The sequence below is a fragment of the Saccopteryx bilineata genome, chromosome 3, assembly GCF_036850765.1.
Source record: "Saccopteryx bilineata isolate mSacBil1 chromosome 3, mSacBil1_pri_phased_curated, whole genome shotgun sequence".
NCBI lineage: Eukaryota > Metazoa > Chordata > Mammalia > Chiroptera > Emballonuridae > Saccopteryx > Saccopteryx bilineata.
In genome coordinates, this window is record NC_089492.1 from 65,132,184 (window position 1) to 65,147,270 (window position 15,087).

At 43.6% G+C, this 15,087-nt stretch overlaps 1 protein-coding gene across 10 annotated transcripts in view; it reads left to right on the forward strand.

Moving 5' to 3' along the window:
• CSPP1 (centrosome and spindle pole associated protein 1) overlaps positions 1-15,087 on the forward strand; it is a 119,013-nt gene that overhangs the window by 96,057 nt on the left and 7,869 nt on the right. For all 10 annotated transcript variants that reach the window (XM_066266261.1, XM_066266259.1, XM_066266264.1 and 7 more), the window contains 4 exons: positions 2,701-2,840; positions 6,023-6,163; positions 7,759-7,805; positions 11,112-11,172. In XM_066266261.1, the coding sequence (XP_066122358.1) occupies positions 2,701-2,840; positions 6,023-6,163; positions 7,759-7,805; positions 11,112-11,172 (389 nt within the window). The remainder of the gene's footprint in view (positions 1-2,700; positions 2,841-6,022; positions 6,164-7,758; positions 7,806-11,111; positions 11,173-15,087) is intronic.

Here is a 15,087-nt window from a genome sequence, read left to right on the forward strand (position 1 = left end):
CTGCACACTGGGCTGATGAGCAAACTGGCCAGGACCCAAGGTGGCAATTTTCTCTCTTTTTTTTTGTGTGACCGAGACAGAGAAAGAGAAAAAAGGATAGGGACAGAGAGACAGGAAGGGAAAGACATGAGAAGCATCAATTCTTTGTTGAGGCTCCTTAGTCTCCTTAGTTGTTCGTTGATTGCTTTCTCATATGTGCCTTGACTTGGGGGGGGGGGCGGCATAGTAGAGTGAGTGAGCCCTTACTCAAGCCAGTGACCTTTGGGCTCAAGACAGCAACCATGGGGTCATATCTATGATCCCACGCTCAAGCCAGCTACCCTGCGCTTAAGCTAGTGAGCCCACACTCAAGCCGGTGACCTCGGAGTTTCGAACCCGGGTCCCCTGTGTCCCAGTCCGCTGCTCCATCCACTGCACCACTGCCTGGTCAGGCCCAAGGTGGCAGTTTTCAATGATGAATTCTTCTTAGTAAGTCAACTATTACTAAGTAATTGAGAGATCACTATAGTTTTTTTAATATTTAATTTTATGATACAAGTGCTTTAACTGTTGCTGATTTCTTTATATAAAACATGCATATTTAATTCAGTGAGTGGACTGTTGACATTTTATTTCCATTCATAAATTGAAGACTGTGCTCTCTTTTGGTAAAGTGTGTGATTTAACCCTTTGAGTAGTACGAACATTCATGTACATTCTTATGCCTCCTGACCATCCAGAGTATGATTGATTGATTTTAAAAATGTATAAGGCAACATTATAAAAAGGTAAATGTATGCTATTGTTTCCATAAATTGGTTATCAAAGAAACATGATTTTAAGTTAATAAAACTGTAACTGGAACTAATTTCATTTTTTGAAAAAAAAAATCACTCCCAGGGGTCAGCAAAGCATGAAAAAAACTCACTACTCAAAGAGTTAGGAAAGAAACCAGGCAGTTTTTCAGTTTTCTCATTTGCAGGTCATACATGGTAATGTCTACCCCATGAGATTCTAGTGAAGAGGAAATAAATGTATGTGTTTGAAAAGTACCTTGTAAATTCTACATGCGAACTTAAGTTAGATAAGGTAGATGTTAGACTCATAATCAAGAATTTGTTAACTTTTTTGGGGTGTAATTTTATATGTGTATCATGATGAGAAACACCTCAGGGTTGGTTCTTTATTCCAATTTTGGAATAGTTTCACAAAAAGAAACTTCATTCACTACATGATTGAGCCTCCACTCTGTGCTGGGCACAGAACAGACAGGAGCCTGGATCCCATAGCCTCATTCCCAGTCATCAGCCTTGATGAAACCATAGGGCTTCTATAGTATAATGGCCTTCTAGGAGCCTGTTTAGTATTCGTTTTACACTTAAATGAACCTCCTCTCACTTAGGCAGCTCACTGTTAGAGGTGTGTGTAGCCTTGACAAAGTAGTTTTGCCTGGTGAATCCCTCATCTGAAAGGGAACTCCAGGGGAGCAGAGCACTGCCTGCTGGTGTCCTCCTGTCCCCAGGGGGTGCTCAGGGGAGATTTAGTGAATCAAGAAATGAAGGTTGGAGTCTGGCCAACTCTTACACCTATAGCATAGAGCTGCATTTTCAAAACTGTAGGGGGACTGCCTGCTGCTGAGGGAAGCAGCAGGAGATACTTGGCTTTACTTTATTTTCAGGGCTAGAGTACCATACCTGTCCTGTCCTCTGAACACCACTTCCCCAAAGCCCCAGCAGAAAACTCCCTCAGTGAGCGGCAGGCCTGTGTATTAATTCCCTAGACACCACAGGAATTCAGTATTAACGAATTAGGTATCAAGTTTCCTGAAAGCCTATTGTTAATTAGTGTTGGGGACTGTGGATAATAACACATTATATTGGGTAGCGTATTAACACCATATTTGTCTGTATAATTTCTATTTTAGAGTTGGGGAAGGTAACATTTATTGAGTACCCAATACATGTCACGTACTATGCTGGGTACTTGATAGTATATAATTTCACTGAATTCTCACACTTACAAGACTAAAAGAGCTAGATATTATCTGCATCTTACAGATGCCAAAATCAGGGTCAAACTGCTAATCTTTGAACCTTGGCTTCTCTGGCCTCACGGACTGTGATCCTGATTCCGCATGAGCATTTAGGGTAAAGCTAAATTAAATAATTTTACTCTTACGTACTTTGCATCTGAGCATTTTGAAAGATTAGAAACAATGACCTAATAAATACCCTATTTTTTAGTATAAGGGATTGAAGTAACAAATATTAGAGTAACTGTTTATAATATATTCTGGTGAAAGTGCCACATTTCTTTTTTTTTTTTTAATTTTTATTTATTTATTTATTCATTTTAGGGGGGGAGAGAGAGAGAAAGAGAGAGAGAGAGAGAAAGGGGAGGAGCAGGAAGCATCAACTCCCATATATGCCTTGACCAGGCAAGCCAGGGTTTTGAACCGGCAACCTCAGTGTTTCTAGGTTGACGCTTTATCCACTGCACCAGAAAGAGAGAGAGAGAGAGAAAGGGGAGGAGCAGGAAGCATCAACTCCCATATATGCCTTGACCAGGCAAGCCAGGGTTTTGAACCGGCAACCTCAGTGTTTCTAGGTTGACGCTTTATCCACTGCACCACCACAGGTCAGGCCAGTGCCACATTTCTTGAATGCAGTGTGACCTCAGATTTTCTTCCCAGAAAAACACATTTATCATAATTTGTCACAGGAAAAGGGAAAGGAACCCTATGGATGTATTTGACATGGCTCGACACCGGTTGCAGGCTCCTGTCCGAAGACAGTCACCAAAGGGCTTAGAGACGACTACTTTTCAGAATATTTATGACTTTAATGAGCTGAAAGATAGAGGTGAGTAGAATGCTGTATTTTATTTATTTATTTATTTATTTTTGTATTTTTCTGAAGTTGGAAATGGGGAGGCAGTCAGACTCCCGCATGCGCCGGACCAGGATCCACCCGGCATGCCCACCAGGGGGCGATGTTCTGCCCATCTGGGGCGTTGCTCTGATGCAACCAGAGCCACTCTAGAGCACCTGAGGCTGAGGCCATGGAGCCATCCCCAGCGCCCGGGCCAACCTTGCTCTAATGGAGCCTTGGCTGCGGGAAGGGAAGAGAGAGACAGAGAGGAAGGAGAGAGGGAGGGGTGGAGAAGCAGATGGGCACTTCTCCTGTGTGCCCTGGCCGGGAATCGAACCCGGGACTCCTGCACGTCAGGCCGACTCTCTACCACTGAGCAAACCGGCCAGGGCCTAGTGGGACACTGTATTTTAAAGATAGAATAAGAGTGTGCTTCCCAGATTCAGGGATCTTTAAACTTTTCTAAAGTTTTATTTATGATATATGTTTAAAGTAAATAATATCTCTGTATATGCAACTTTACCTCAGTTGACTGTGCTGTCAGGGCCTCGGCAGGGGTCAGCACCTGGGAGAGTGCGGAAGGGCTCTTGGAATTTAGTGCAGGTGGACAGAGCCAGGCGAGCTAGGAGGCTGAGGAGGGAGAGCCAGAGTGACTGGGGAACAAGCAGGAGAACGGTGTCCTGAGAGCCAGGGGTCACGATGTATATCAGGCTAAGATGAATACTGGATAGTTGAGTTGGATCAGAAGCCATTGGTGACTTCAGCTAGACCTTTTCTGTGGAATTATGGGAGCAGAAGCCAGTTAACTTTGGGGCAAGGCTTGAATAGGAGGAAGAGTGTTGGAAGCAGTTAGCATAAAAGCAGCCTTGGTTGGGAAGAAGGGTCCAGAGCTGGAGGCACATTGTGGATGCTAATGTTTAGAACTGTTATAAGAGGAAGTAGTTTGGACACAGGAGAGGGAGGGAGGGAAGGATTGTTGGAGAGAGCAGGCTCCTTGAGGAGACAGGAGGAAATGAAGGATGTTTGAAGGAAGAGAGAGAGGTCTGATTGCAGCAGTTGGAGGAGAGAGAGCTTACTAGGGAAATAGCCTGACCAAGGTGCACAGAGGGCTAGGGACAGAAAATGCACAGAGGAACCAACTGTCATCTGCGGTCTGTCTGCAGATGCCGTCAGCAGAGCTGGCGTGGGCCACGGGAGGCACAGTGTTGGTGTGTGTTCCAATACCTGTACTGATAAACCAGAACTTAAACTTCTCTTCTTTATTTTTAAAAGTAGTATCTATTATACAAAGTTCTAAATACAAAGAGAAAAGACTGAAATATCACTTTTTGGATATTTTGTCTTTCTGAACCTATTAAAAAGGAAAAAGCAAAATAAAAAGATGTAATTGGTATTTTATCTTATTTTTACTTAAATTTACAAGTTTCATTAATTACATATACCATATTTATTTTTTATGCTATCATTTATTGATCATTTACCATACGTCAGGCATCATCTTAAGCCAGTGGGTCTGAGAGTTTGGTCAGGGAACCTGTGAGATCAAACTGTGTGTTACAACTAAGCTATTAGCTGTCTATTTCATTTTTATTCTCTTGTGTGTACAGGTTTTCAGAATTACAAGGCGTGTGATGACTTCAGTGCTCTGAAGTTAACAGAATGTGTGCCTGTGTATAACCATGTTTTAAAAACTTCTTAGTGTTAATTTCTAAGATGGTGTGTGTGTGTGTGAGAGAGAGAGAGAGAGAGAGAGAGAGAGAGAGAGAGAGAGAGAAAGAGAGAGAGAGAGAGAGAGAGAGGAGAGACAGAGACACTGGGGTACTCAATTTTTAAGAGTATAAAGATGTGTTGAGCAGTTAGCATAAAAGCAGCCTTGGTTGGGAAGAAGGGTCCAGAGCTGGAGGCACATTGTGGATGCTAATGTTTAGAACTGTTATAAGAGGAAGTAGTTTGGACACAGGAGAGGGAGGGAGGGAAGGATTGTTGGAGAGAGCAGGCTCCTTGAGGAGACAGGAGGAAATGAAGGATGTTTGAAGGAAGAGAGAGAGGTCTGATTGCAGCAGTTGGAGGAGAGAGAGCTTACTAGGGAAATAGCCTGACCAAGGTGCACAGAGGGCTAGGGACAGAAAATGCACAGAGGAACCAACTGTCATCTGCGGTCTGTCTGCGGGGGTTTTGAGACCAAAAATTTTAAACCATAAAATTGAACCATTGTTTCCCTGATTACCACATCTAGTTCCCATTTGTTGTGTAACTTAGTTGACACCTCGTTTTGAGAGGACACAAAGTCTGGAGGTGGTGAAGTTGGCTCATTCCAGCCACGTTTGTGCATCCAGGGTCTCTTCTGTTAATTTGGCTTTTAACTGTTTTTTAATTCTTAGTCAACATGCTTTCTCTTTTTCCTGTTATTTTGATAAATTCTAGTCATAAAATTTTTACATACTTAGGATCATTTCTTTAAATTATATCCCAAAGGTATAATTAGTAGATCAAAAGGAATACTTTCAAGGCTTTTTACAATGTATGAACTATTTTTAATCTAAGATTTAAAAAATTAATGTTTAACATTTTCATTCTGATAAATTGATACTTTTGAATTGTGGCACAAGTGAATTCTTATTGTTATTTCCTCAGCAGTGACATCTTCCCAAAGATCTAGCCAGTCTGCTTTTATTTTGCTTTTTGCATGATATTTGCAAGGGCTAAAATATTAATCGGCCGTAACACTGCATTACATTTTTGCATGTTACAGGGGTTGGCTGTGACGGCACTAGCTCATGGCTGCCTGAGTTGTAGCCATGTGACTGACCTCCAGACGTGTCTGTGCACAGTGGCCCTGCTGTGTGCTCTGGGGGCACTCCATGGGAGGGGGCTGGGAGGGACGGGTGCATCGATAAGCTGTTACTTGTCCCAGGGGCTCCCTTATGATGTTGCTAGGTTTGCGAAAAGACATTGAAGCTTGATATTACTGTCTCTTTTCCTGCCTCTCAAAAAAAAAATTAATTTGTGTCCTTAAGTTTTATGATTTTGATGTGCTTTGACTTTGGTGCTGTCTCATTATTTATATTGTTCCTTGATTTTGAAATTAAGGTTACTCATGTGATAGTGAAGTTTTATAAAATCTTGTTTGAAAATGAGATTTAACATTGTTTATAACTTATTTTTTGTACCAGATTCAGAAACACGAGTTGATCTGAAATTTATGTATCCGGATCCTCCAAGAGATCAGTACACCTTAGAGATTCAGCAGCAAGCCCTCCTGAGAGCGCAGCAGAAGAGACTGAATAGAATAAAACTGCAGGAAGGGGCAGAAGGTCGGAACTAAGTATTACTGTTTCCAATGGCATCAGTGGCTTTTGTTGTTGGCTTTCTTTCTCCATCTTATGTCTCCATTTCAGTCCCTGGGCGGGCTCCTTCTCCTGGCAGCTCTGGATCACGTGGCCTTCTGGCCTTTAATCCCAGAAAAGACTCTGATGGTCTGGGGTCAGATACCCATGGGTGAGCAGGGCCTAGCCACTCATTGTACCAGGAGGCCTGGGTGCCCTGACTGGGCTCATCAGGGCCCTGTGGGCCATTTCTCTACTATGTGTGTCTGTTTTAATCTTTGATAAGGCATTAGGTCTGTAAAGCATCAGCCTGTATCTGTTGATGTTAATAAGTATAAGGATGATGAGTGCTGCAAGGGAAAAATCTAGGGTCCTTTGGGAGTATAACTGGGGTGTGGACGGTTGGGTCCCTGGAGGCCTCAGAGCCCCGGGGGTCCCTATTGATGGGGTGGGTGACTGCAGGACCCACACTGTGTTTTAGCAGCTCTGCTAGCCTTCAGGCCTTTGAGGGTGCTGTGGAAAGTGAGTCATAACCATGCAGTCGGGTAACAAGAGTAGAAGGGGATGGTCCCATCAGTATGTTGAGGGAATTTCAGCCCCTACCCTGGCGGGCTGCCATGGCCTGCACATCTGAGGAACCTTTCTTGGCCACAGGACGGTCGCTGGAGAAACTGGATGGCCCTGTAGGCCCACAGCACAGGTCAAGACTCAAGTAATGACTACAGAGGGAAAGAGCGCCATCTGATACAGAATTTTAAACACTGGTTTCATGATGACCCTCTGACAGCAGAATTACCCAGATTCTGTGATAAATAGTGGGCATGTTGTCAGGAGAGAAGAGAGGAGCAAGCATGTTCTTGAACCTTTATATCCATTTTAGTGGGACTTTTCTTTAGGAGACCCAAAATAGCTGCCAGGGGACATGGGTCCATTTTGGCACTGAGGGTGTACACCCCCACAGTAGCCACCCACAGCTCGGACAAAACACTGATGACTTAATTAATAAGAATGTGGCTTAACTATAAAGCAATCCCAAACACAAAAATAAAATAAGAAGGAATACAGGCTGTCTTTGGCAGTCTGTTTATTCCCCAAGGCAGCATCTAAAAGGAGAAAATGTATTATTCAGAAGAACACATAGGAACGCAGGTCACATTGGAGAGGGGCCTTTGGGATGCCCAATCTAAAATCTTTGCCCCTGGAACCAGATGCCTGGAACTGGGTTAGCTTCCTTCAGTTACATGGGGGAAGCTGGTTCAACCCCACTCAGCACTTTCCCACACAGGCTGGAGGACTCCGAGGAGATGGTGAGGAACCCTGCATTTTCCTTTTCTGTGGGCATCAGCTTGAAGCTCATTGATTTCAGTTTTCATACTCATTGATGTGAATGGGAGAATTCTACCAGCTACATTGAATGCTGGGTTATACATATAAATAAGTAGTATCTTAGAAGCAGTCTGTAATGTGATGGTTAAGAAGTCATTTCTAATAGAGAGCTAGTTACAAAAAGTATTCTAAAATTTATTTTACTTTTTAAATGTTTTCTAACCTTTGAATTTGTGTTTGTTCTGCATCAACTACAGTGGACTTGGATGCAGTCCCAAGTGCTAACGTGCGAGACCACAGAATGGTAAGGGACCCAGTCTGAGTTTTCAAGCTAGTTTTTGGGGGATAAAAAGTTTTTAAGACTATGACAAGTATTCCAGTTTTTAATTTCCAGGAATTTTGAATTAAGGATTATAAAGCTTGTCTCATCGATGCAGTGGGTAGCTAGAGCTGTGTTAGCAGAGAAAGCATATTGTCAGAGCTAAGAACAAGACTCTAGAGCTGAGCTGTTCAAGCTAATTTGTTTTTAGTTGACTGGCATCAGGCAAGTCAATCTTTCTGTGACTCAGCTTCCTCATCTGTAGAATGGGATCACAGTACTTGCCTCTCTGAGCGTGGCTGTAAGGATTCCATTCATTGATATTTGCTAAACACAAGGGGGTACCGGGTGAGACAGTTCAATTTGAAATGCAGTGGTCGTGGTCGTGGTCGTGGTCGTGGAAAGGTGTGCCTAAGCGGATGACATTCAGTAAGGACATCAGGCAGGTGGGACACATCTGCAGGGAGCAGAGCTGGGGCGGGAGCAGGCGAGGAGTAGTGAGGAGGCCAGGGAGGCCTGAGCCCTCGAGAGAGGAGAGAGGGGACGGGCCCCACTGAATGTGTTGAGAAGCTTCTGAAGTTTTTGAGCAAAGGAGCGACATTATTTCATGTTTTACTGTGATTACTGATTGCTCTTCCTTGAGACTAGACTGAGGGAGACAGAAAGCCACTGCTCTAACCTAGGTGAGCAGTGGGAGTATTCAGACTTGGTAAGTTTGAGATGCCTGCTCGACAAACAGTTGGAACTTGCAATTAGAGATCAAGCGAAAGGTCGAGGTTGGAAGTCTGTTTAATCTTCACATATAATAGTGGTACAGGTAGTCTTAGCCTCATTTTCAGACAGCTGTTTGCCAGGGTTACCAACGGGTAGCTGTGGGTGCTTGGCTTTAAACTTACGATACAGCACACATTGTACCTATGAGGGTACTTGACCTTTATTTCTCCGAAGTTCCCATGAAGGCATGCCCTGTCCCTGCTGACAGAGGAAGCTGCTTGCTCACGGGCACAGCACACATTGAGGGCCAGATCTGAACCCAGGCTGGCCACTAGACTTCCTTGTCTCTGTGCTTTGTGTCCTGAGAGGTACTAAGACCTGTCCCTGGACCCTCTGCAGGTTGGTAGGTTTCTATATATGTGACTATCACATTTCTGTAAAAAGAGATTGAAATTTAACATTTCAATTTTTGGTTAAAATGGTAAGACCGTATTTTGTTGAGGAGAAACTCAGCATAAGTCAACAGTTTATGAGCTCATGATTTTGGGGGTCCTCATTTTCCTAAAAACTGGATTGTATGGCAGACATGGAGATTGTCATGGAGAAGACAGGGCCTAGGGCCGCCAGTTCAGTCCCAGGAAGGGCTGTGGTGCACAGGAGAGCTTGGGCTGTGCACAGCAGTGCTAAGAACAGCTGGGTCAGACCTTCATTAGTTGTTAGATGCCAGTATTACCGTCAGTTATTCTCAAGCTAGAAAGCAGAAGTAGAGTCAGTGGATGTTAGACAGGAGATTTAAATTCAGTGAACAGAGAACTTTCTGCTGATCTGTGCTGTGTTGTCAGTGGAATATATTTCCTTAAAAAATGACAGTGCTTCACATTCTAGAAGTCTGGTGGAGAGGTGAAGTTACCTCTCATTTTGAGAGCCCATTACAATTCCAACTGTAACATTACTTATTTATTTTTTTGACAGAGAGAAAGTCAGAGAAAGGGACAGATAGGGATAGACAGGAAGGGAGAGAGATGAGAAACATAAATTCTTTGTTGCAGCACCTTAGTTGTTCATTGATTGCTTTCTCATATGTGCCTTGCCGGGGGGTGGGGAGGGTTGGCTACAGCAGAGTGAGGGACCCCTTGCTCAAGCCAGCGACCTTTGGGCTCAAGCTAGTGACCATGGGGTCATATCTAAGATCCCATGCTGCCCTGGCCGGTTGGCTCAGTGGTAGAGCGTCGGCCTGGCGTGTAGAAGTCCCGGGTTCAATTCCTGGCCAGGGCACACAGGAGAAGCGCCCATCTGCTTCTCCACCCCTCCTCCTCTCCTTCCTCTCTGTCTCTCTCTTCCCCTCCTGCAGCGAGGCTCCATTGGAGCAAAGATGGCCCGGGCGCTGGGGATCCTTGGCCTCTGCCCCAGGCGCTAGAGTGGCTCTGGTCGCAACAGAGCGACGCCCCCTGGTGGGCAGAGCATCGCCCCCTGGTGGGCAGAGCGTCGCCCCTGGTGGGCCTGCCGGGTGGATCCCGGTCGGGTGCATGCGGGAGTCTGTCTGACTGTCTCTCCCCGTTTCCAGCTTCAGAAAAAGAAAAAAAGAGAAAAAAATCCCATGCTCAAGCCAGTAACCCCACATTCAAGCTGGCAACCTCATAGTTTTGAACCTGGGTCCTCCATGTCCCAGTCTGACACTATCCACTGTGCCACTGCCTAGTCAGGCTGTTGCATTATTTTTTTAAAACTTTTTTCAGAGACAGAAACATCCATTTGTTCCTGTATGGGCCCTGACTGGGGATCGAACCAGCAACCTCTGCATATTGGGATGATGCTCGCACCAACGAGCTATCTGGCCAGTGCCCTAGCATTTGTACCCTGCTCTCTGTTCCTCTGTATCTGTGCTGTGTCCTGTGGCATCGCTGTCACACAGGCTGCCGTCCTCTGAAGGCAGGCCTCCCCCACGGCCCTGAGACCTGTAGGAACTCCTCTTTCTGCAGTTGCAGTCCTGGCATGGAGGGAATACTGCACCCTACGGATTTATTGAAAGACTGACTAAAGCTCAGCTGTGGTTTCAAGGGTTATAGTGTTTCTTTTTTCTTTTTTGTTTTTTTAAGTGAGAGGAGGGAGATAGACTCCCGCATGTGCCTCGATGGGGATCTACCTGACAACTCCTGTCTGGCACTGATGCTCGAACCAATCGAGGCACTGGCTGTGATAGGGGAAGAGAGAGAGAAGGGGGAGGGAGAAGCAGATGGGTGCTTCTCCTGTGTGCCCTGACCGGGGATTGATTCCAGGATGTCCACATGCCAGGCTGATGCTCTACCCACTGACCCAGCTGGCCAGGCCCTGGCCATGGTGGTTTATAATGTTTAATGGGGTTCATTGCTTCATGCTGTTTTCATCACTAACATGACTCTTACTAAAAGGGTTTTCTGAGCATCGGAATGTTGTATAGGAGGGAAGCGGCCAGCCCTGCCTCTCCCCATCGTATTTTGCTAATTTTGGGGACAGTGTGGAAACTTATGCCTCTTAGTACTAATACCTTGTTTTACACAGGACCGATAAAAATACTAATATGACACCCCTTTCTTTTAGCCCAGTGATGAAACTGATTTCTTGAAAAATTCATTATTGGAATCTGATAGTGCTTTTATTGGTAAGTATATTTATTTTACCAGTCTGTTAAAGTATCATTTATATTTTCTTTAAATGTTTTTCTTCATACTTAGAAAAGTAGTACTTTGCTCTTTGTTGTGCATGGTGGTAAAAAGAGGAACATTCTGTTTTACTAACTTAGTAAATAATCATCAAACATGACTTACAATGTTTTCCAAATCAGAATAATTAACTTTAGACATACTAGGAAGGACTTCCAGTCAAGATGGCGGAGTGGGAAATGCTGGCTTGCCTCCTCCCACAACTACGTCAAAGTTACAACTAACTTCCACAACCCCTACCCAACAACTAGCTGAACAGAAGTCTGGTAACTAAGGGTACAGACCAGAAGCCATGACGAGACTGGTAGAAAGGCAGGCGACACGGACGGGCAGGTCCCCACACAGTGGGTGGTGAAGAAATCGGGAGGGACAGCCCACACCGCAGTGCCAGCCTGGGGCACCATCTGGCTCTGAACATGAGTGAGGATTTTGGCTGAGTTAGAGGGAGGGCTGCTCGGGTCCCAGGAATCTGGCATGAGGGGCCCATGCCGGCTCTCACACACTCACTCACTCTAAGCTTGCCGTGGCAGCAGCTTGAAAAGGGCCAGGGGCCTGTGGGTTGGAACTGAATTGACTAGCTTTCAGGACGTGGGCTGGAGGGACAGAGGTCAGGGCAGTTGTCTTCGGGGAAGAAACTATGGGCCAATGTCATTATTCCTTTGTGGAAAGTTCTACCTAGCTGTCAGTGCAGGCAGACACCAAATCTAACCTCTCCATTACCTGGTGAATCCCTGAGACCCCAGCCAACACGCACACCCTGCTGGAGCCTCTGACAGAAGCTGCTCCACTAAGGCCCTGTCTTAGCCCACTCTGTGGATTCTCCTAAAATCTCTCAACACAAACCATCAGAAAACCAGCGTTTGGCCTTTGTGTGCCCTGTACCTCTTACTAAGTGGCCCCAAGCAGCGACTTCTCAACTTGTACTCTAACACCACTGACAGAACTATCAGAAAGAGAAACGAACAGTTCCATTTACAATCTTAACCAAAAGAATACCTAGAAATAAATTTAACAAAGGGAGGTGCAAGATCTATACACTGAAACCATCAGACACTGTTGAAAGAAATTGAAGACACAAAGAAATAGATATTCCATGCTCATGGACTGGAAGAATTAACGTTAAAATGTCCATACTACTGAAAGCAATCTACAGAGTTAATCCCTGTCAAAATCCTAATGGCATTATTCACTGAGATGCTGTATTAAATACTTTTGGGAAAAATGGAAAGTTACAAGCAAAAGAATGAAACCATACCACTCACTATCTTACAGCATATACAAATATTAACTCAACATGGATTAGAAACTTCAATGTAAGAAACAGAAAGTACATAGAAAACACGGACAAAGCTTGTAGACATTTATTTCTGGTGTTTTGGGAATTTGACTTCAAAGGCAAGGGAAACAAAAGCAAAAATAAGTGGGACTGCAGCAAATTGAAAATTCCTGCACAGCAAAGGAAACCATCAAACAAAACACAAAGGCAACCAACTGAAGGAGAGGAGATATTTGTAAGAGGTACTTCCGATATAGAAATTCAAAAGATAAAATGTACTCCCGTGTTTACTGTAGTATTTACAATAGCCAAAACAGAAATAACTTCAATGTCCACCAATGGATGAGTGGATAAAGATGATGTGAGATTATATATATACAATAATAATATATACACAATGGAATACTACTGAGTAGTAAAAAAGGGTGAAATGTTGCCACTTGGAAGAACATGGATCCTGAAATAAGTCAGAGGGAAAGGGACGAAATCTGTATGACTTCACTTATATGTGAAATATAAAACAAAAAACCACCCTCATAGATAATGGCAACAAAATGGCGGTTACCATATAGGAAGGGGGCTGGAGGGGTAAAACGGGTCAAATTTATGGTAATGGGTGGAAACCAGATTTCTGGTGATGAACATGCATAGAGTGTACAGATACAGAATTATAGTATTATATGCCTTAAATTTGTTATTAATCAATGTTATTCGAGTAGAGAACAAAACCCCAAACACTCCACACTATAATTTATATTACCACCCTCATAAAAAAGAAATAATATAAATTTTATACCCAAAAAAGATTAATATGAGGATAACTACAAACTAACATGAGAGAAAGAAAAGTCGTAAATTTATCTGGTTTTGGAATTAGGATTATGCTGGCCTCTTAAAAAGAGTGCGGGAAGAAGGCTGGTACAATGTTCACAAATCATCAAATGTGACACATCACATAATCATACAATAGGTTCAGGAAAAGCATCTGATAGAGTCCAGCACCCATTTGTGATATAAACTCAGCAAAGTGGGAATAGAGGGAGCATTCCTCAACATAATAAAGGCCATCTATGACAAACCCACAGCCAACACCATACTCAGTGTGCAAAAACTAAAATTGTTTCCCTTAAGATCCAGGAACAAGACAGGGATGCCCGCTATCACCACTCTTATTCAACATAGTACTGGAAGTCCCAGCCACAGCAATCAGACAAAAAAATAAAATAAAAGTCATCCAGATTGGAAAGGAGGAAGTAAAACTATCATTCACTGATGACATGATACTGTACATAGAAAACTCCACCGTCTAATTCAGTAAATTAGCAGAATATAAAACAAATTATCAGAAAGGGAAAATAAAATAATCCCAGGTGCTATTGAAACAACAAAAAGTTTGGTACCTAGTAATAAATTTAAGGAGGTAAAAGACCCATACTTGGAAAATTAAAAGACACTGAAGAAAGAAATTGAAGATACAAACAAGTGGAAGCATAGACTGTATTTATGGATGGGAATAATAAACATCATTACACTGTCCATACTACCCAAACCAATCTATAATACAAATTCAAAGCAGTGCCTATTAAAATACAAATGACACATTTCACAGATCTAGAACAAATATTCCAAAAATTTATATGGAACCAAAAGAGACGCTGATGAGCCTCAGCAATTTTGAGAAAAAAGAACAAAATTGGAAGAATTATAATATCTAATATCAAACTAACCTTCAAGGCCATAGTAATCAAAACATCCTGGTACTGGCATAAGAACAGGTATACAGATAATTAGAACAGAACAGAGAACCCAGAAATAAATCCATACTTGTACTGTTAGTTAATATTTGACAAAGGAAATAAAAGCATTCGATGGAGTAAATAAAGACAGTCTATTTAGTAAATGGTATTGGGAAAAATTGGACATGTACATGCAGAAAAATCTCAGATGTAAGGGTGAAACCATAAACATCCTAGAAGAAAACATAGTAAAATCTCAGACTTCTTTTGTAGCAGTATTTTTGCTGATCTATCTCTTTGGGAAAGAGAAACAAAAATAAAAATAAAAAACAACACTACATCAAATTAAAAAGCTTTTATACAGCAAAAGAATCCAACAAAAGGAAAAGGGAAAACACTGAATGAGAGAACGTATTTGCCAATGATACGTCTGATAAGGGGTTAACTTCCAAAATAGATAAAGAACTTAGACATCTCAACACCAGGAAGAGTGTTGTCCAATTAAAAACTGGGCAAAGAGGCCCTGGCCGGTTGGCTCAGCGGTAGAGCGTCGGCCTAGCGTGTGGAGGACCTGGGTTCGATTCCCGGCCAGGGCACACAGGAGAAGCGCCCATTTGCTTCTCCACCCCTCCGCCGTGCCTTCCTCTCTCTCTCTTCCCCTCCCGCAGCCAAGGCTCCATTGGAGCAAAGATGGCCTGGGTGCTGGGGATGGCTCTGTGGCCTCTGCCTCAGGTGCTAGAGTGGCTCTGGTCGCAACATGGCGACGCCCAGGATGGGCAGAGCATCGCCCCCTGGTGGGCAGAGTGTCGCCCCTGGTGGGCATGCTGGGTGGATCCCGGTCG